A 20017-nucleotide genomic window follows, 5' to 3' on the forward strand; every position below is an offset into this window, starting at 1 on the left:
ATTATGCTGAAAAAACAAAGTAGATTTTTCGATCATTCTCGATCAAAAAGTTATCGAAAAAATAAGATAAACTTGTACTGCCTATGGTATACAGGAGTATGCATGCCAAATTTCAGCTCTCTAGCTCTTTTATCTTCTGAGATCGGCTTGCTCATACTGACGGACGGACGGACAGATGGACAGGGATATATCGACTCAGCTCACATCACCCTGATCAAAAATATATATACTTTATGGGGTCTGGGATGATTCCTTCTGCCTGTTACATACTTTTCACAAAACCATTATACCCTGATTTCCCATTTTCAATGGGTTCAGGGTATATCAATAAATACTTGTTTAATTTGATCTCTCAAACTCATTTAGAACTCACATAAATTCCTCAGTCACTTGGCCTTATCTAAATGTAAACCATTTTAGCTCTTCTAATATAACAATTTATACTTCAGCTCGTACCATTGAAACCCGAACGGCATTATCTACCAATTGGCAATCAAAAACTATCTTTATCTGTATTACATTTAGCTTTATCTATATTACATAAAGTCAGGCGAGCTTTGAGTTATATATAGTTATATATTTGCACTCACTTTAATCTTATCAATCAGAATGGTCAGTCAAGAGTTTACAATTTGGTATAGTTAGTCATAGACAGTTTTCTTTCATACTCGTCTATTAATAACGCTGCCGAGACGCGCGCAGTCAGCCATAACAAATACAAAGACTCAATGCTTACTTTGCCGCAGTGCACAAGTTTCCAGAGTTAACAATGGATCGCATTTATTTACATTCGACATAGTTGGTTTCATTTGATTTGATTAAAGAAAACTCACACGGAGAGGCGTATAGATTGAGGCGTATAGAAATAGTGTAATAAAATTCTTTAGCTACGTTACACAAACACATATTCAAAATTCTTTGCAATTGTTGCACTTAAAGCATTTTCATAGTTATATAGACACAGTGTTTTCAGAAATTCCAAGCAGCCGAGCTATAGGCCACAGCTTATAGACAATGATTGTGTTTTGCTTCCTCTCAGTTAAAAAAATGTTAAAATTTAGTTGTTGCTTACCAAATAACTTAAGAACTAAACAGCGATTGGCTTTACAAAATGAACAGGCTAACATCTGACTTAAAGCACATTTACAAGTTTTGGGTTAGCAAGGGGGGCGTTTACGGGGCGGGGCACTTACAGTGGCTATGATTAACGGTTAGGGGTGTGTATAAAAAACGTTTTAAGAGTGTAGCCACTTTGTAAGTTCAACGGCTGCTTAAACGCTAAACTTTAAACTAAATTAGAAACATTATACGTTAAACATTATTCCAGTTTTCTGTTTTGGATTATCCATTTTTTTTTTTTTTCTATTTTTTTCATTTTTCGTTTTGATTGCTTTGTTGCTTATGGCAAATATCAGAACATAATAGGCTTATCCTTACACTGGTCTATCACATAGCCGGTAAAGCGTTTCAGAAACTTGGGATATTCACGCTTATAAACAGCCCGTAAGGCGCTCGCTGGAGCCCAGCCACCGGGATTAACTGCGGGGAGTGATACGAAAATATGTTAATATAATTGAATATAGAGATATCTACACGAGGCATACGCACCCACAGAACAGTAGGTTACTTTGCAGGTCAAGTCATCCCGACTCAGCGGCTGGCCCTTGACATAATTATCGGGCAGAAGTGTTTGGCAGGCGAGTATGACCGTTAGAAAGATGCGCACACATTTGCCGTTCTTCGACTAGCGGAAAAATATGAAAAATATGTAATATGTTGCATTAAGTACAGACGGGAGAGTGAGAGAGGGGGGACCCACCTCCTGCTTGGCATAATCCGTCGAGTTGTTGCACACCACCCACATGTCGCAGGTGCCCGGCTCGAGGCCATCGGTGATCTTGCGCATATGCGACCAGAACTGTGCGTCGCGCTGGCTGGCTGGCCAAATACGTTTGTGGGTCTGCAAGAAGAGCAATGTGTCCGCCGAGATCTTCTCCAGTATGGTGCAGTCCTCCAGCGTGGCTGCAAGTGCATATACATACATATGAAAGTCAGTCCACGTATATATTCAGTGATGGATTACTCACTCTCCCAATCATTGCGAAACTCGGGCATGAAGAAGTAATGGCACATCTCGCGCGCTGTCACGCCCTTGACTGTGTGATAGGCTTTGAGCGGATCCATGACCATGCCGTTGACTTCCTCCTCGCGCTTGTACATTTTGATTTCGCCCTCGTCGGCAAAGATTTGCCAGCCATTGCCGTCCTGGCCGACGCCCTCGCGCGCATAGTGCAGCTGCTCCTTGCACACGCGATCAATCTGTATGGAAATGCAATTATTGAATCGTTTTCAATTCGTTTCCAATTTCCGGCTTACCTCCGGCCAGAGTGGATGGGATTTGGCCTCGGCCCCGGTGCCGAACTCCTCGCGCGCCTCCTCGCCCTCGGCCACGGCCTCGTGCGGCACATTGACCAGCGTCTGTGAGATTTGCGATTGGAGTCTCAGTTTGAAGCGCATCTGCATGTCCTCTTCGATTTTTTCCAGGCCCGTCTCGACGGCATCAAAGAACTCATCCTCGGGCAATGTGGAATGTGGACCCTCCTGCCAAGCAAATAGTCAAGCATCACATATGTAGTACCAAGTCAAGTTCAACAAAGGGGTTCGGCTCTAATTAATTGAATGCAAGAAATGCGAATCGTGACGCGCATAAATTAAATCCAAGTCTCCCAGAAATCCCCAACGGGCGACACTGCCACCGCATGCGAAATTGCTTGAGCATAATAGATGCCCATAACGCATGCATATGGAAGGCAGGCAGGCAGCTGGGCAGTCGGGCAGCCGGGCAGTCGGGCGGGTTGGCCGGCATACCCCAAGCCCCATGTGCCATGAATACTAAAGGAGCGCCGTCTGAAGACAGCAAAGCACAGTCTATGATGGCTGGCGCGTGCATGCCTATTCGAAGACTGGAAATATTTTATCCAAATTTAATTCTATTCAATTATTGGGCGCATAAGCAGCTGTAACAATTAAACGCAAAAGCCAGCGAATTCTAGCTAGAGATGCGAGCGTGCCTAGCCGACTAGCAGAGAAGCACGAAACGAACACGAGTTATGCGGTAAATATGAAGACGAATTAGAGATGGGCGCGTGTAAGACAGACCAAGAACGAATAAAGTAAAGATGCACGAGCTGGTGAGTGTCTGGATGAACTAGAGATAAGCATACAAAATACAACCTGAAGTATGAGCACGATCATGCTATACAGGAAGACTTAAGAGCTTAGAAAACTTGGGGTAAAAGACACTAAACCCAAACACAAAACTGTGTAATATGCCGAATTCATTGAGAATGACATGAGCAAGAACACAAAATTCTTTGAGATAAGTTAAAAATTAATCGACTAGAGATGGGCTCGTGCTTCGAGAGCTCTTAACTTACAGACAAAGACACGACAAACAATATAAACAAACAGCCTAGTTAAGAGAGGCCGTAGGTTACGGAAGCAAGGGGATTCTTCAATTCTAATAGAGCAGAAAATAAATACGAAGCACACTCAGATAGTAAGCACAGTACGGTTAAATTTAGAAACCAATTAGAGAAAAGCACGTGTACAGAACACGAAATGTAATAAAAAATCACAAAGGCTTACTAGATTTCGACTAGTTAGTAGTAGAGCGGGATTAGTTCGTGTCACGATTATCAAGCACGCCACTAAGACTAAAAAAACACTGAACTTCCCCAATGTAGGCCAAAGTTTTGTTTTGGGCGATGAAGTCACGAATCGGCGTCCAGTTGTCTGAGCAGCTGGCAACGGGAATTTGGGGATTTGGCGCTCACCAGGCTCCACTTGGCGTCCGTTTAATGTCTACAAGTCGATGCCAACAAATTATATGCAGAATCCACACACAAACACACACACGTGCAGTAAAGCCAGGCGAAGGTGGAATGGGGCGTATGTGTGCGTGTGCGTGTGTGTGTGTGTGAGTTTACGAGGTCATCAACAAGCCACGCGCACTTCCAACCGAATCCTTCCGACTGGCGCGAGGGCGCGAAACAAACTGTTGCTGAGCACAAACAGAAAACATCCTGCCAGCTGCCAGAGAGAGTCGGCGAGAGAGCGAGCGAGCGAGAGAGAACGAGAGCTTTAAGCTTCATATGTAAAGGATTACACGCGCTTAAATAATAAATCAATGTTTGGAACGTTTTGCTTGATTTAATATAACACTATCTCTACCTGTCTCTCTCACACACCCGCTCTCTCTCTCTCTTACTCACTCCCACTTCCACCCACACTCCAAGTAGATTTACCTACCACAATCTTTTGGCCATGCTGTAGCTTATAGCCGCAACGCCATTGCAAACGCATCGCAGGCATTTTTATGTGCCGCTTCTCTTGGCCAAGTTTCTTTCGAATTGCTTTCTTATGGCCAACAGTTTCACAATTGTCCAAAACACTAAACGCGACAAAAAGAGCCCGTCAATTTGTTTATGATTTCTACGTGTGCGCAAGCCGATCGCTGACCGTCGACTGACCAATTCGTGCTGTCAATTGCCAGCCATAAGCTGAGCCAAGCCCAGCTAAACATTAAAGCCAGGCCAACAAGTGGAGCTCAGCCGCTTAGGCTCAAAGCGAATTTGCTATGCGCTAACCAAACAAAATGGGTAAATGAACTGCGGAGATAAATTATATAACTTTATATAACTTTAAATTGACTTAAATTTCGGGAAAAAATTATTTTTTTTTAAATATATTATTATAAAGAAATATATATCAATATATACTTAAAATACTTTTATAAAATAACGAAAATAAATAAACGAAAAATGCTTTTTTAAATGAAGAAATATATAAACAAAAGCTAATAAAAAAATAAATATTAAAAATTTTAATTTAAAAAATTGGTATAAAATTATTTATTAAAAAAATTAAAAATATATGAAATTTATTTATTTGTCTTTTTTATTATACTTGATATATATATAATACAAATGGTATTTTTATATTTCGAAATAATATCACAAGTTTGTTGACCTAGCAAAGCAGCCCAGCTGAAAGTTAGAGCATCTTCTTTATGGACTCTTGCAACAGCCAGACATGACCTACTGCAATATTGGCCCAAGTGCTACGCAACCTCAAAACTGTCTTAGAGTCAACTTCAAATGTCGCCATGTGTTCAATATTTTGCGCTTGAGCTGCCAGCGAAGTGAATGAACTGGGGATTAGTTATACATATATACATAGAGCCCTGCACATATCTAATAAGTCAGCGCCGCTCGGAAAGAAGCCAAACAAATTAAGCATTAAAGTTGACATATAGGAAATGGCGTAGCCAAATAGCGTAGAGCCCACTTCGATCCAATTCGACTGATAAGAGTTAAAAATAGTTAAACGCTAAGCCCTAATTAAAGGCCCGCGGCTCTAAACACAGCCGAGCAAGCGACAGGTCCATTAAAATGGATAACTATCAAAAAAAAAAAAAAAAAAAAAACATGACACGGAATCAAAGCGCAAATAGACTCGGCCACAATTATATGTATATAAATATATTTATATAGGGGCAATATTATAAGGCATAGATTATATACGGCTATAGTTGGAGCTCATGCATTACCAAACAGGCAAATTGTTTAAATAATTACACGGCGTGTGCGTATGCTCAAATTGTAATGTAATCAAACAAACACAAGAGATTTATTTTTGGACGGCCAAAGCAAGTGGCATATGGGCGGAGTTCACTGGGATTGTGGTGGCTCTTGAGTGTGTGGGCTGAGTGTGTGTACACACACACACATACACACAGTTTATAAGGTTTATATTTCATATTTACAATTCGCATTTGGTTTGTTTTCATAGGAAAACTAAACGTGTGAAACTTACCTCAAAATCTGGGCCGGGATATGATAAACGTTTTAGCTTCTCGATTTCCTCCTTCAGCTTTCTGCAAATATCAAAATCAAACAAATTTAGTTAAGCTCTCTCTATTTTCTAGTTTAGGCTCACCTATTTTGGTCGTCCGCGCGACGTCGCTTATCTATTTCGCGCTCCAGCTTGCGTTTCCATGATTCATCACTCTCGCCTATAATCTCCAGGCAATGCTGCAATGTGCTCAGCACTCCAGTTGTTGTGGCACGAAATGTGATGGACTCGCCCTGCCAGCAGGAAACATGCATTAATATACGGAAATCCATGGGAATCATTAGGCGCTCACCTTGAAATCGATGGGCTTTAGGCCATCGCCCAGGTCGAGCGGCTGTGCATTGGCCTTGTTCAGCTCGGAGCAGGCGTCAAAGTAGCGTTGCAGCGTCTCAATCTGCACAAAGAGTATATCCTTGAAGGTCTCCAGTTCGCCAACCTTCTCGCGCAAGTTGCGTTGGGTTTTCTTCAGGCTGCCCCCGCTGGCCAGCGATATGGTGTTCGACTGCAGGGACATGCTGCTGCCATGGCGACGCAGCGACGTGGTGTCCGTGCTGCCGGTGCCCTCCTTATACAGCTGCAGCACCTCCACCCAATGCATGCGATCCTCACTGGTCTCGGCGCGCAGGCACCAGTTGTTCAGATTATTGACAACCACATCGAAGCGCAGCTCGTCCGATTCGTGTGCCTGCAAACAAAACGATGAATCATTGTTTACAATAAAAATAGACTAAATATAGGCGGGCAATCAACGCCCTCCGAAAAAAAGAAAAACAATTGCCATAAAATGACAAAGTGAGGGCAGTGGCGGGCGAGGGTTGGCCAATGCAGGGCAGGGCAGGCAGCGCAGGGTTGGGCCCACTTACATTTGATGACTTCAGTGTGGTTTTATATTTTGTCACTTATTCACCACCATTCGTTGGCGACATTCAGCATTAATTGATTGCGCTGCATTGATTGCGGCGTCGGGGGTTCTTGGATATGCGCACACTCGCTCGCACCCATTACTTTTTGATTAGTTCAATTAAGAACACTTGCTGGCTAAGTGTATACACGCATACGTGTATTCATATGGCGTCTAAATACGTACCTTAATGGTCGCCTTGGACAAGCTAATGGCGCCGCGACAGCCAAAATCGGACTCTGATTCGGATTTGTAGTAGGAGAGCGTGCCATCCTTGAGCACAATATAGCGTGGCTGCCAGCCGTATATATAATTGGTCCACTTGCTCAAATAACCGCGCAGCTCAATGCTGTTGTCCAAATACTCCTCCTCCTCGGAGGAGTCGCTCTGTGAACCAGTGACAGGTGCAATTGGAGCCGCCGCTGCAACTGCATCCGCTGTGGGCTGCTGCGCCGTCCTGTTGTCCAGCTCGTCCATGCCAGCGATGTGGATTGTGATTTACCTGTAATAGAAACTTGCTAAATAAGCGAGGGCCGAGATAGATTACCGTATATATTATATAGCGCCACGTCCGCGTGATATACACAAGAGCAACAACAATATCAACAGCAGCAACAGCACTAACAACAACAACAACAACAACAACAACAACAATAGCAGCAGTAGCATTAACACCGGCCGCTTTCGCTCGGCAATCATCTGTCGCTGCGAGGTCGTGATAATGCCTCAATACAATCATTATCAAACAATGGCCTGACGACTCTGACTCAGTCGAAACTTTGTTGTTGATATTATTCTAATTGGCGTTTGGCCGGGTTTGGCTTTGGCGTTGGCGTCGGCGTTAGAGTTGTTGCTATTTCGCTTGCTGACGTTGTCTTTCGAGAGGGTGGAAAGCGTCCAGTGAACTTACCTGCAACAAGCGTTCTACTGTTTGCTATCGCTGTGCTCACACATTTGTGCGACACGCAATTCCGCTGGTGTTTTTATGTTTGTGCAAACTTTGTAAATAACTGAATCAAAAAAAGCACCTCGAAGTCCGCAAGCGTGATAAACCAAGCAATCAGCTGTGCGCCGGTTATCGATACGCTGCCAACGATACTATCGCAAGCTCATCGCAACAGTGCAGCAGTGCTGCAAAGCACTTGAATGAATGAGGCGCCAAAATGAAATCGATGAAAGTGAAATTTATTGGTGCTGTGGATAAGTATTTTACGCACTTCTTCGTGTGCATTACGTGCAGTATCGATACGTTATTATTTGCACATCATGTTGATTGACGAATGCGTGTCATATTTAACAAAGCGTAAGCGGCAACAAGTGCTTGTTCCGCTCCTGCAATTCAGTGTGAAGTACACTCTTTGAGCTACCAACAGCTTCAGATAGAATGAGCGAATATATGTTTCCAAAGAGCGATGCTCTTATTAGTGAGAGAGATTCGCCTGCGCTGCTGCCCGAGGGTTATTTCCCTTTTCAGGGGGGCATAAAATGGGTATCGGATCTAATGGAAATCGAGGAGGGCGACGCGGACTGGCAGCTGGATGCGGAGTTCATTTGCAAGCGGATCCGCGAAGTTATGTGCAAAAAGGATGCGATATATCAATACGTGCTGGAGCACCTTCTATCCACGGCCACCTTCTACAGAGGCTCCAAAATCGATGTGCCACTGGACTTTGAGCAGTACTTGCGCTTCTATATGCCGTTCCCCGTGACTCCCATCTTCAATGACGCCCATCCGGGTTACATAAATCTCTATGCGCCCACCTCGCATCCTATGATTATCAAAGGCTATGTGAATCCGGAGAATGTGCAGCTGCTGCTGCGCGGCAATCTGCGCGATACCATCACCCAGATCAAGTCCGTCTACTGCGACAGCGGAGTCCACTACAAGCTCAGCTACCGCACCCACGAGATCGGGGATCAGGGCTTCGTGCACGAGATTTTGGCGTGCGAGAAGCGTGAGTCCGGCATGCCGAGCATCATATCTTTCGTCTTCCTGCCGGCCTTGCAATTCAAGTTCGCCGACTTCCCGTTGCCGCCGTTCGTGCCCTCGGGTCCCGCCTGGGCGCACTGCAACAACATCTACTATTGGCTGGCTCTGCTGCAGGTCTATCCGCAGTACGACAACCGCAGCTTCTGTCCCTATGTGCCGCGCATGCAGTTCATACAGGACGAGCGCATGCTCAAGTATCGCAACGTGCTGCGGCTGCTGGTGAAGATCGGCATTGGCAACAATATACCCGATATATCGGATATATTCGTGCTGAAAGGCTTGCACTTCTTTCGGCTGCGCTACAGCATGAGCTGCGATTGCAATCTATCGTTGGCCACGCTGTTTATGGAGGTGAGTATACCCTGTAAATGTTGACAAATGTGCGACGGGTATATGGGACTACTTACTCCTATAGAATGATCATTTTCTGTTCATTTATGGGATTATTGGGGATATTGAGATGCCCTGTAGTCTTCACCTACTGAGAGTCCTAAATTAAATGGCCGGAAATTCGATAATTATCGATTTTCTGAATTGCTTTTTTTCTACTATAATAGATTACTTAGATTACGTTAACATTTCTCTAAGTTTGTCCACTTGGACTTGCTTTTAATGCATAGCTCTGTTGCTTTCAGCTGCTCAACATTCACACACAGATCATCTACAACGATGCCATGCAGAAGGTGCTCGCCTTCGGGGGCTGCCAGCAGCACTGCCTGCAGGAGGCGCTCAAGCTGGATGCGATCGCGCGCAACGTCTCCATGTTCTACTACATGAACTACGTGCACCTGGAGCAACTGAAGCATATGTTTGGACTGATATGAAACAGGGCATTAAATTACAAATTCCTAGCACACACACGCGCACACACACACACGCACACAGATTGCAAGACTAGCAGCGGACTCACGTTACGTATACGCAGTGTAAACAATTGATACGATCTTTGTTTATATACAAAGAAATATAGATAGATGTATATATATATGTATATGAATATGTATGTAAGAAGCGCGACAATTGGGCAAACACATTTGTCAGCTGGAATTTTGTATATACATATACACCTATATATTTATCCAGTGAATCTGAATCGCATGCGGCGCCGTTTTTATGCGTAAATATGCCACAAATTTGTTTATTTACAGGGTATACGTATATATATATATATATATAACTAGCTAGAGAGTTAACAACAACGCCTACAGCTAACAATAAATAGTTAAATACACAAGATAATCAATACATAATACATATATAAATATATATAAATAATCATAAATAAATTAGTGTACGTTAATTACAAGCAAATGACTTTCAATGTGCACTCATTATTCGGCAGCCGCCGCTTACAACTAGGAGACGCAGAGGAGAGATGCAGCCAGCGTCTCTGCTCACATGAAAACTGCATTGCCATCGAGCTCTTGATGCAGCTGCAATCGCTCCTGCTCCTGCTGCTGCTCCTGCTCCTGCTGCTGCTGCTCATCCTGCTCAGCGCTGTTGGGCAGCAGCACCGCCTGCTGCTCGTGATATTCGCCCACGGGCCTCTCCGTTGAGGTTGCTTTCGTTGTTGTTGTTGTCGTCTGTCTTGTCGCTTGTGCGCTGTACTTGTTGGACAGCGCCTTGAAGATGCTCTTGGGGCAGGCCTTGTAGTAGGGAAAGCATTCGCCGGGCGCCTGCTTGCCCTCGCCCACCCGCTGCGCGCGCACATATTCGGGCAGCAGCTCAGCAAAGGGTGATTTGGTTACCCTGGGAAAATGAGGTAAATATAACAATTAACTAAAGTGGATGTATGAGGGTAATCTATTAAGCTATCACTATATTTATAGTCATCTTTTATTATAAATTCATTAATCAGCCCTCTTCTGCACAGAGTCTACTGAGAGCTACAAGTGGATTTGTATGCTAAACTCTTCATGGTGAGCTTAAAACTGCACTAAGCAGTAACTCTCAAACTATTGCAGCAAAACTTTTGATAGTCTTGCATCATTTTTGCTTAGTGCCTCTAAAACTATGCTGAGCACGCAGTTACTGTAAAACTGTAAAGAAAATATTTGAAAAAGCCCACCAAAAATGAAGCTGAATTCTTGACTCTAGCCTTGAGGAGAATATTAAAGATATTGGTAGCTTAACTTCTCTACACTAATGCACAGACAGTTACTTTCAAACTGTATGCAGCTAGAGGTGCTGGCATTGTAGTCAAGTTGGCTTTAAAACTGCTGTAGAACTATAGCTAAAAATCTATCAAATTGAAATACAAAGCAAGTCCTAAACGCTGCTCAAATTGCTTTTGAGCCTTAAGGCAATTCGTGATTTTTATTATGCGGCCTGCCTGCTGCACGTATAAAAAGCCTAATCGGTCAGCGAATTTTTCTCTATTCAGTTCGTCTCTGGCTCGAAAGTTGTGGGCCTGGTTTATGCCTGTTTGGGGTGCGTTACTTACGTTAGGAACAGTTTGGTCATCTCGCCAAAGACGCCAAACTTGTCGAGACTGCGTGAGTGCATCTCGCAGATGGTGCGCAGCATGCACGCCTTGCCGTCCATGCCGAAGGTGGCCAAGAAGTCCTCGACGACGCCGTAGAGCAGCACCCGCTCGCCGCCATGGAAGATGTGCTGGAAGCCCGCCGGCAGCTGCGGGTACTGGAGCGTGTCCTCCACTCTGTAGGGCGAGCTGCTCTGCTGGGCGCTGAGATCCCGCTTGCGGCGCTGCACGTGGAGGTAGCGGGCGACGTACTCGCCAACCAGCTGGCCAGCGCCGTGGCCAAAGGAGCGCGCGAAGAAGGGCAGATCCCCGAGCGGATTTTGATTGTCCGTCAGGCCGAGCTTGTCAAAGTCAACTGAAAGTGATTTTCGACAACTTTGAGCTTAAGCAGCTGCTCAGTGAACAACTTTTCGAGCAACAACTCACTTGTGACGGGAAAACTGATGCTCAGGTTGGAGAAGAAGCCTTCAGGCGGATGTCTGACCATAGGCATCGCAATCGTCGGCGTGAATGTCAATGAGGTGCCGGGCGGCAGAGCCAAGCGGCCGTCATCCGTAATCCAAACGAGACGCTTTTTGCGTATGTGCGCCTCACTCGCATCTGAATCCATTTGTGGCTGAGCCTCAGCATCCGCTAGCTGGGCGGCGGTGGCTGGCGTCGCTGCTGCGCCGTCATTCAGGCCGTGCATAGCTGCAGCCGCAGCTGTCCAAAGGCAGATTAGCAGCGCTAATAGCTGCTGCTCCGACTGCGAATGCCGATGTACACGCATGCTGCGTAATCATGGGAATAGATGCGGAGAAAGAAAACGAAAGACTTAGACAACGAACTGGCTTCAAGAGAATAGACGCAAGACTCCGACAACAACTTGGCGCGCTTAGCAGCCATATGAATATGATCTAACTGTTATATAACCGCAGCTGAAATCGCATCAAACATTCTCCTCATTCGCATCGAAATGGCGCAGCCACAAGCAACAATTGGCAACTGGTTTGCCTGATTGCCTGTCGAAGAGTCGAACTGGCCGAGAGACACATAAATCTAGTTTTTCTTTGTGTTTTCGGGAAAGCTGAAAGCCCGAGCCCGAGCTCAAACTCAAACTCGAGCCATTCTGGCCAACATTTAAGCACCGTTAACAACCGATTCTGATTACTAGCAAAACAATTGAGTCTTTGGCACATGTGAATTCTATTTCTTGCTGCATTGCAGTGAAAGCTGAAACTCTACGCTCAATATGAGCGAATGCCTGGGATACCAGTCTCAGCTATAGATTAGCTTTGCTGCAAGTGGAAGCTTCTCTTTTAATCAGCAACTGCAAACACGTAAGAGATATGATTTAGTAATGTTCATAATCGATTACATGGCAATGAAAAGACAAGAGATCTAGAGTTTCTAGCTCATCTAGGTTCTGGAATCAACGTGTTTATACCTAAATACAGGTCGACAGATGAAAGGACAAACGGATAGACGATAGAGAAGAGGACAGACAGAAGGATGGGGAGAAGTACGGATAGAAAAGCGGGAAAGCGAATGAAAGCTGAGATGGTCGGACTAGAGAACAGACAGAAAGGCAAGGAACACTAACGAAATGATAAAGAAAAGGACACAGAAAGACACACACATGCAAATAGACTCTCCTATATCAGCTCAATTCGTCGTCTCCTTATTTTTTATGAGTATAAAGAGCAATCTTTACTTGCTTCCAAGACAGCAACTGGCAAGAGCTAAATTATTACTTCTATAACAACAAGATGCACAAAATGTCGGCATCAAGATCTCTACAGACTGTTCATCCACATAGTTATCACTGTACTCGTATATCATTCTAAGGCATTGCCAAAACCTGCTGAGAAATTTCACTCTAAGAAGCATAAGCGTGTGCAAAATGGAACACTTTTTCCAGCAGCTGGAGAAGAAGCTGCATCCCTCTGCCTCTCTACCTACCTCCCCCCCCTCGCTCTCGCTCACTCTCTCTCATTCTTTATCAGCAATTTCTCGACGCACTTTTACCCGTTTGCATGGCTTCGCATGATGCTCGCATTTCAAATCTATAGATGATGCAATGCAGCAGCAGCCGGTTGCACAGGATTGAGCCGCCGAGCCGTTAGACATGCTGATCTGGCCAATATTTGATTCTAATGCACTTTCCCAGCGGCTGTCAAGAGTGCGAGGCCAACAGGTTCTATGCCACACACACACACACACACACACACCAAACGTGATTCCGTTTGAGGTTGCCACTAAAAAATGATTTTGTTGCAGCAGCTGCAAGGGTATTTCGTCTAAGTTTCACTCCCCCAAAAAAAGCAGAAGAAGAAGCAAAAAGTTGCTCACTAATTTTGCATGCAAATGAGCAAAAAGAAGAATAGCTGACGCGGCACAGTTAACAGGAGGGGCGTGTCGTTGGCCTGTTCAAACAAATTTCTGCTGCCGTGTGTAATTAGCAATGGCGAGTGCTGCAGGTAAGCCAGGCAGGTGCAACTGCAATTTGAGGCACTTGAGCCTGAAAGAGAAATTGGGTCAGAATCAGTTACAATTGCTATGGCATCCAATGTTGGGCAGCGTTTTGATAGCACCACTCCAAGAATGTCAGCGAGATAACAACTGCCTCTGAATCTCTCTTCATCTCTCTGCCTATGAATGACAACAATGAGAAGTAAGAGTGTTGACAGAGGCGAGCTGTTGAGGCTGTAGAGATACCCTAGATGAAGAGTTGAAGAGAGAGAGAGATGCGATAGTTAGTGGGAGATAGATAGATAGATAGAGAGAGAGAGAGAGAAAGAGAGAGAGCTAGATCTAGATCTAGATAGATAGATAGATAGAGAGAAATAGAGACAAATAGATTTACAGAAAGAGATGAGCACAGATTGAGATTAATAATTATATATATATAATACAAAAATAATATAATATATAATAAGAGAGTAAAAAAGAGAAAAAATATATACGCCTTGTAGAAACAGATAGATGGAACGAAAGAAACGTACAAAAATTGACTGCGAATGATAGTGTAAAAGAGAGAAAGAACTTGAGAGATATGTACTTCTATAAAAAATATTCTTTATATAATCAGTAAAGCTTTCTTCCATCTTTTCTTATAGAACAAACAATCTGATTGCCAGCACTTCCGTAATTTTAGGTAACAAATTGTAAACATTTATTTTAATAACTTTAAATCTTCTACTTCAATAGCCAAACTTTCAACCAATATAGCCTACGACACATGTGTACAGGGTATTCAAAGGCATGTGCTGCTGCAGCCGTCTGCTGCTCGTTGACAATGACAGACGCATTGTGGCCAATGGCAGCGAATTTGCACAGGATAGTTTTGATTTCTATGGCAAATCAGAGCAACGCCTTTAGCTACACAAGCCGCACAAGCAGCACAGTCGACAAACAACAACAAACAGCAACAGACACGCAACATATGTCAGTTTGTGGTATGCGGCGAGCGAAGAGTGAAAAGATTTGCAATTTAAGGCGAATTAGTGCAAGCGCAGCTTTAATTGGCATCAAGTTATAGATATATATAGATATGGCTACATATGTGTGTGTGTGTGTAGACGACATTTTGCTTCCTGTTTGCCAGAAATCAATAACAGCAACAGCAACAACAACAACAAACGAGAAACCAGTCAATAAAAAGAATTCTCAGTAACAACAAAAAGCAAAAAACAAAACAAAAGCGAAATGAAATGGAAATTTGGGTCAACAGCTTGAATGCAGGTAAAATACATTACAAAAAAAAAATTAAAAAAAAAAAACTTTATTGAAATTAAATTTATTTTATGCATGCATTAATTGTTTAAAAAGCAAGTGCTATATATTTATATATGCAAATGCGTATTTATGCATATGCGAGGGCTGCTCAAAAAGTAGCGAGAATTATGAATTGCGTTGGCTTAAGTATAAACTATTTTTGATTTTCTTGCTATGACATTATAAGCCTCAGCGATGCTAAGTTCCGCTATTTTGATAGCCCTAGTATAGACCGGCTTCTATTCTTAATTATGGCAAAGAATGCATCAAGGAATCTCAATCAAAGGTTTGACCCAAAGGAACTTGTGTGATGGCATAGTATGCACCTCAAAGCCCAAACCTAGCCCACTGCAACTACTTCTGCCCGCAACAGAAGAAGAAGCACACGAAAGTGCATGCTACGTGACGATTGAGTAGATAAAGAAGTCATCGCAGGATCAGCTGAACAAGATCATAAAGGATGATATTTTCGAAGATTGGAATGGAAGTTGTATAATATCTGAGTGTTGGTTACTGTGAAGCGCACAAAATAGATAGACTCATGAATACAAAGCACACATTACGCTGTAAGCAGACCTCGCACACATATGCTGCGTGCCATTAAACGCGCTTGTGGCAGCGAGTTCGTGTCCTAAGTCTTTTGTTTTATGACCGCCGCTATGTAACAGGCGCTGCATAATCAATTAGAAGTGAGCAACAACAAACAGTTTTTGGGAAAGGCAATGTTGGGCAAAGGAAAGTGCAAGTGATGTCCACTATATAAAATATATATAATATATATATTTCTCTTTCGTCAGTTTGTTTGTTGCTGCGTGATGCGCATTTAAAAATCAAAAATCACAAAATTTCAATCAAACTACAAACTGTAGAAAGTCTTTGCATAAGTATATAAATATATATATATATACAAAATATATATTTTTTTGTATTGACTACCTCTATTACACATTCTTACATAAGTCGCTGGCTTAACGGTTAACTCTAACTAAGTTTGGCTGCTCCTTGACCCAGTTAGAGCCGAACCCAAAAAACTCACTTTTCTAGATTCGCTGAAATTCTTGTCAATTTTTTTCACTTTGTTTTCGCTTTTTTATTTATGTCGCACGTTTTTCTTGTATCTTCTTTGGATTCAGTTTTTGTGCATCCTTAGCTGTTAACCGTTACAAGAAGTTGCACGTTTCTGATTGGTTGCAGCAGAAGCAGGAGCAGAGCTAGCGAACGGGCAGTCAACCGCGCGCGCAAACGTTTCAAATTCAACTAAAGCGGCCAACGGCTGAGCCAAGCGATAAAAGCGCCACGAAAAAATGCACAGGCGAGCGCTTGAAGAAGGGGCGGGCGAGCAGGCGAGACATAGGCAGAAGCTACCCAAAACGATAAACCTGTATGCAAGACATGGACGTGGACTTGGTGTTGGTCTTGGTCTTAGTGTTTGGTGCTGCTGTTGGCGTTGGCTTTTGGTCTTGGCCGATTGAGTGTGTGCGTTTGATTTCCTCTTTGCCAAAAAGCAGACAGAGCTATGAGCTATGAGCCATGAACTAGGAAGTGCCATGAGTCATAGTCCTCCATCAAATTGAGGTCGCGTGCCACAGAGGCAGCAAATTAGTTTCACTAACGTTCATCACAATCGACATGAGTTCTGGGCCTGGTCATTCCAAACTTTCCATGCGTATTGAATGCGACTGTGCGTACAACCAAGAGATGCCAGTTGCGGTTTTCCAATCGAGTGCTGTCCACAAGGCGTTTGGCCAGTTGTCCAGGCGCTTGTCTAGTTTTGAACAATTTAGAACTTGCTTTACAAGCAGCTAACCAAGACGTGTGCGTGAGCCATAACAGGCTGCCGTTTCGCTTTGAAAGTGAGTCCAGAAGTCTAGAAAACTGGGTCAAGGTTCTGCATATGGGAAAACAATTAAAATAGCTGAGGCGAAAATGTGAAATGTAAATATTTTAATTTTTATATTATAGCCATTTTTCATAAATATTTACTACTTAATTAAGACAATTTTAGACGCGTAAATGGCGCCATCATTAAGTACGTGGTGAAAATTTATTGAGGCTCATGTAAATCGAATAAATCGTTATCAGCGAACCCTTGCGCGTACGTGCCGTTGGCTTTAATGAAGCGTTGCACGCTGATTGACATAATTTCACACAGCTAAACGCTTTCCATTTGCTATTGCTTCATTTAAATAAAAGCCGCAAACCCATTTTATTGGCCTTGCGTAATGGTTGGCGCTTCGAATAGATTTAAAGTCTGCAAATAACATTCAAATGCTAACGTTCAACGTGGCATAGTGTTGCCAGACTGCGTCGACTGAGTGAGTGTTGCAGAATTGATATGCTGTCTGCAACAATCATAACTATCGCATTGTTATCGATTTTTTATTTAATCAAATTTATGTAACAACAAAATATCAACATTTTTTAGACAATAGTAAATACATCTTTTAGTAATGCAATGTACTCCTCAGCTCCCTTGGCATTGGCTTCTTTATAGTATGGCAGCTCACCGAGGCGTGCCAGCCAGGCGGTAATCTTTGGATACTTCTCCGGATCGATGCTCACCATGGCAGGCAAAGATGATGCTGTAGCGCCACAGCAGAAATCGGCAATTGTCACAGTATCGCCAGTCAAATAGGGACTATCACCCAGAAAGTTTTCCAGATGCCCATAAGCATCGATAATGTTGTCTATCTTCTCCTGGGGCACTGTCGTGACCTTCTTGTAAAAATACGGTACACTTATGTTCCTCAACGACATGAAGAGAACACTGGCATCAAAATACAAGCGCTGCTCCAGCTTAGCTCTCTTCACTAGATCCTTCGGATAGAGATCATCCGATTTTCCATACTTATCCACCAGATAGCAACAGATAGCATGAGAGTCCCATATTAAGGTACCGTCGTCATCCAAGAGGGGCACCGTATGCTGTGGATTCTTCTGCAAAAATTCCTCAGTTCTATGCTCTCCTTTCAAAAGATCGACGATTTTGTATTCAAAGGGCACATCGAGCGCACGCAGAGTTAGAAGGCAGGCACGCACTGGGGGACTTATGTCCAAGCCGTAGAGCACCAATTTCGACATACTTAAATTCAGCTCTGAGCACAGATAAGAGCACAGACAAGAGCGCAGACAACTATCTGAACCGGGGTGTAGCCGGTAACTGCAAATACGTATGTAGCTGTTCGACTTCTAAGGCCTCACATATGCTGAGCGAGCTTTTTTATAGAGCTGTTGAGCCGACTAAGTAAAATGAGTGAAAAGCTCAATCTATTAATAGATTGAAATAAACAAAGTTGTCGCCGCTCAAATTTCATTTAATTGGAAGCCCAGCAACATAAACTATTTTAATAAACTTCTGCATTAATATAAGCAACTAATAATATCGCTAAGCATACATTTTCTTAAAATTTGAAATACCCATTGATGTGATGTCATAAAACGATATAGATAAGACGGGTTTAAAGTCTTCACAATCAACATTCAAATGCTAACGTTTGACTCGACCCAGTGCTGCCAGACTGCATCAAGTGCGTGAGTGCTGTACAACCCAGCTGCTGGTTATTACAACTAAAATTTTCACATTACTATCGATATTTTATTGAATGAAGTAGATTTATAAATATGTATGTATAAAAAGTATTAATATTTTTTTTTTAGACAATAGTAAATGCACCCTTAAGCATTTCAATATACTCCTCAGCACCATTTCCATTGGCCTCCTTATAGTATGGAAGCTCACTGAGACGGTCCAGCCAGGCGGTAATCTTCGGATACTTCTCCGGATCGATGCTCACCATGGCAGGCAAAGAAGATGCTGTAGCGGCACAGCAGAAATCGGCAATTGTCACAGTATCGCCAGTCAAATAACGACTGTCACCCAGAAAGGTTTCCAGATGACCATAAGCATCGATAATGTTGTCAATCTTCTCCTGGGGCACTGTCGTGACCTTCTTATGGAAATATGGCGCACATATGTTCCTCAACGACATAAATAGAACACTGGCATCAAAATACAAGCGCTGCTCCAGCTTAGCTCTTTTCACTAGATCCTTCGGATAGAGATCGTCCGATTTTCCATACTTATCCACCAGATAGCAACAGATAGCATGAGAGTCCCATATTAAGGTACCGTCGTCATCCAAGAGGGGCACCGTGTGCTGCGGATTCTTCTGCATGAATTCATCAGTTCTATGCTCGCCACTCAACAGATCAACGATTTTATATTGAAAGGGCACATCGAGCGCACGCAGGGTCAGAAGACAGGCACGCACTGGGGGACTTATGTCCATGCCGTAGAGCACCAATTTCGACATACTTAAATTCAACTCTGAACACAGACAAGAGAAAAAGCAACTATTTAATCGGGGCGTATCCGGCAACTGCATAGAGCTGTTCGACTTCTAGGGCTTCATATATGCAGCTCGAGCTTTTTATAGAGCTCTTGAGCCGGCGATACATTCTGAGTAAAAAGCTCATTCTATAAATTGATGAATGTAAACAGAATTTTTCTCGGTGCTCAAATTTCTTTAATTCGAAGCCCAGCTGCAAAGCCGCATTTAATAAACTTTTTCAGTATAATGCAGCTTAGTATAAACACACTTGTGCACTTTAGTTTCTCTAAACAATTTCGTTACAATTTGTGGCACCTTATCTGTTGATGTAATTTTCAAACAAACGATATAGATAAGCCAATCAAGCAAGGCAGGTAAAATAAATATTATCTTAATACGCGTATCATACACAGTATACAGTTGTTAATTACATACTTATATATAAGACAAGCAGACATTGAGTATTTACTATCGAAACTGTTTATTAGTTTATGCTAAAAATCTGCAATCTCGAAACGCATTATTTACTTGCATTTAAAAATGAATAATTGCGCGCTTTACTTGGCCAGTGTTGCTAAATGCTAAATTAGCAGTACTGCATAATGTCACCAACTAGCACACACCTGCAAGCAGCGAAACAG

General features: G+C 43.1%; 5 protein-coding genes across 6 annotated transcripts; 1 reads left to right on the top strand and 4 right to left on the bottom strand.

Moving 5' to 3' along the window:
- Positions 1-732: 732 nt before the first annotated feature.
- On the bottom strand, positions 733-7897 carry LOC6586474 (ceramide transfer protein). 2 transcript variants are annotated; one of them, XM_002012052.4, is made up of 10 exons: positions 7728-7897; positions 7004-7319; positions 6209-6601; positions 6001-6149; positions 5878-5938; positions 2377-2601; positions 2088-2319; positions 1820-2022; positions 1609-1744; positions 733-1539 (listed from the first exon to the last, which is right to left on the bottom strand). In XM_002012052.4, the coding sequence occupies exons 2-10, from the start codon at positions 7292-7294 to the stop codon at positions 1412-1414; spliced, it is 1818 nt and encodes a 605-aa protein (XP_002012088.2). In that variant the 5' UTR covers positions 7295-7319; positions 7728-7897; the 3' UTR covers positions 733-1411. The 2 variants fall into 2 exon arrangements, with proteins under 2 accessions (XP_002012088.2, XP_015015858.1); XM_015160372.3 differs by lacking the exons at positions 5878-5938; positions 6001-6149; positions 6209-6601; positions 7004-7319; positions 7728-7897 and adding an exon at positions 4312-4500.
- Positions 7898-8097: 200 nt separating this feature from the next.
- On the top strand, positions 8098-10118 carry LOC6586475. Its single transcript, XM_002012053.4, has 2 exons — positions 8098-9158; positions 9443-10118. The coding sequence occupies exons 1-2, from the start codon at positions 8202-8204 to the stop codon at positions 9629-9631; spliced, it is 1146 nt and encodes a 381-aa protein (XP_002012089.3). The 5' UTR covers positions 8098-8201; the 3' UTR covers positions 9632-10118.
- LOC6586476 lies at positions 10088-12129 on the bottom strand. The gene is made up of 3 exons (XM_002012054.4): positions 11716-12129; positions 11251-11644; positions 10088-10556 (listed from the first exon to the last, which is right to left on the bottom strand). The coding sequence occupies exons 1-3, from the start codon at positions 12056-12058 to the stop codon at positions 10202-10204; spliced, it is 1092 nt and encodes a 363-aa protein (XP_002012090.2). The 5' UTR covers positions 12059-12129; the 3' UTR covers positions 10088-10201.
- Positions 12130-17391: 5262 nt separating this feature from the next.
- Positions 17392-18222, bottom strand: LOC6586477 (glutathione S-transferase 1). Its single transcript, XM_002012055.4, has one exon. It carries the CDS (start codon positions 18124-18126, stop codon positions 17467-17469), a length of 660 nt encoding a protein of 219 aa, XP_002012091.1. The 5' UTR covers positions 18127-18222; the 3' UTR covers positions 17392-17466.
- Positions 18223-18573: 351 nt separating this feature from the next.
- On the bottom strand, positions 18574-19455 carry LOC6586478 (glutathione S-transferase 1). Its single transcript, XM_002012056.4, has one exon. The coding sequence runs from the start codon at positions 19428-19430 to the stop codon at positions 18699-18701; it is 732 nt and encodes a 243-aa protein (XP_002012092.4). The 5' UTR covers positions 19431-19455; the 3' UTR covers positions 18574-18698.
- Between the last annotated feature and the right edge of the window lie 562 nt (positions 19456-20017).

The sequence above is a fragment of the Drosophila mojavensis genome, unplaced genomic scaffold, assembly GCF_018153725.1.
Source record: "Drosophila mojavensis isolate 15081-1352.22 unplaced genomic scaffold, ASM1815372v1 contig_74, whole genome shotgun sequence".
Lineage (NCBI taxonomy): Eukaryota > Metazoa > Arthropoda > Insecta > Diptera > Drosophilidae > Drosophila > Drosophila mojavensis.

Coding starts and splice junctions, on each gene's coding strand:
- LOC6586478 (XM_002012056.4), bottom strand. CDS start 19,430: ATGCAGTTGCCGGATACGCCCCGATTAAATAGTTGCTTTTTCTCTTGT.
- LOC6586475 (XM_002012053.4), top strand. CDS start 8,202: ATGAGCGAATATATGTTTCCAAAGAGCGATGCTCTTATTAGTGAGAGA. Junction 9,159..9,442: donor TGGCCACGCTGTTTATGGAG/GTGAGTATACCC, acceptor TGTTGCTTTCAG/CTGCTCAACATTCACACACA.
- LOC6586477 (XM_002012055.4), bottom strand. CDS start 18,126: ATGTCGAAATTGGTGCTCTACGGCTTGGACATAAGTCCCCCAGTGCGT.
- LOC6586474 (XM_002012052.4), bottom strand. CDS start 7,294: ATGGACGAGCTGGACAACAGGACGGCGCAGCAGCCCACAGCGGATGCA. Junction 5,939..6,000: donor CGCGCGGACGACCAAAATAG/GTGAGCCTAAAC, acceptor TGATATTTGCAG/AAAGCTGAAGGAGGAAATCG. Junction 1,540..1,608: donor AGTAACCTACTGTTCTGTGG/GTGCGTATGCCT, acceptor CACTCCCCGCAG/TTAATCCCGGTGGCTGGGCT.
- LOC6586476 (XM_002012054.4), bottom strand. CDS start 12,058: ATGCGTGTACATCGGCATTCGCAGTCGGAGCAGCAGCTATTAGCGCTG. Junction 11,645..11,715: donor CATCAGTTTTCCCGTCACAA/GTGAGTTGTTGC, acceptor AATCACTTTCAG/TTGACTTTGACAAGCTCGGC. Junction 10,557..11,250: donor ATGACCAAACTGTTCCTAAC/GTAAGTAACGCA, acceptor TCATTTTCCCAG/GGTAACCAAATCACCCTTTG.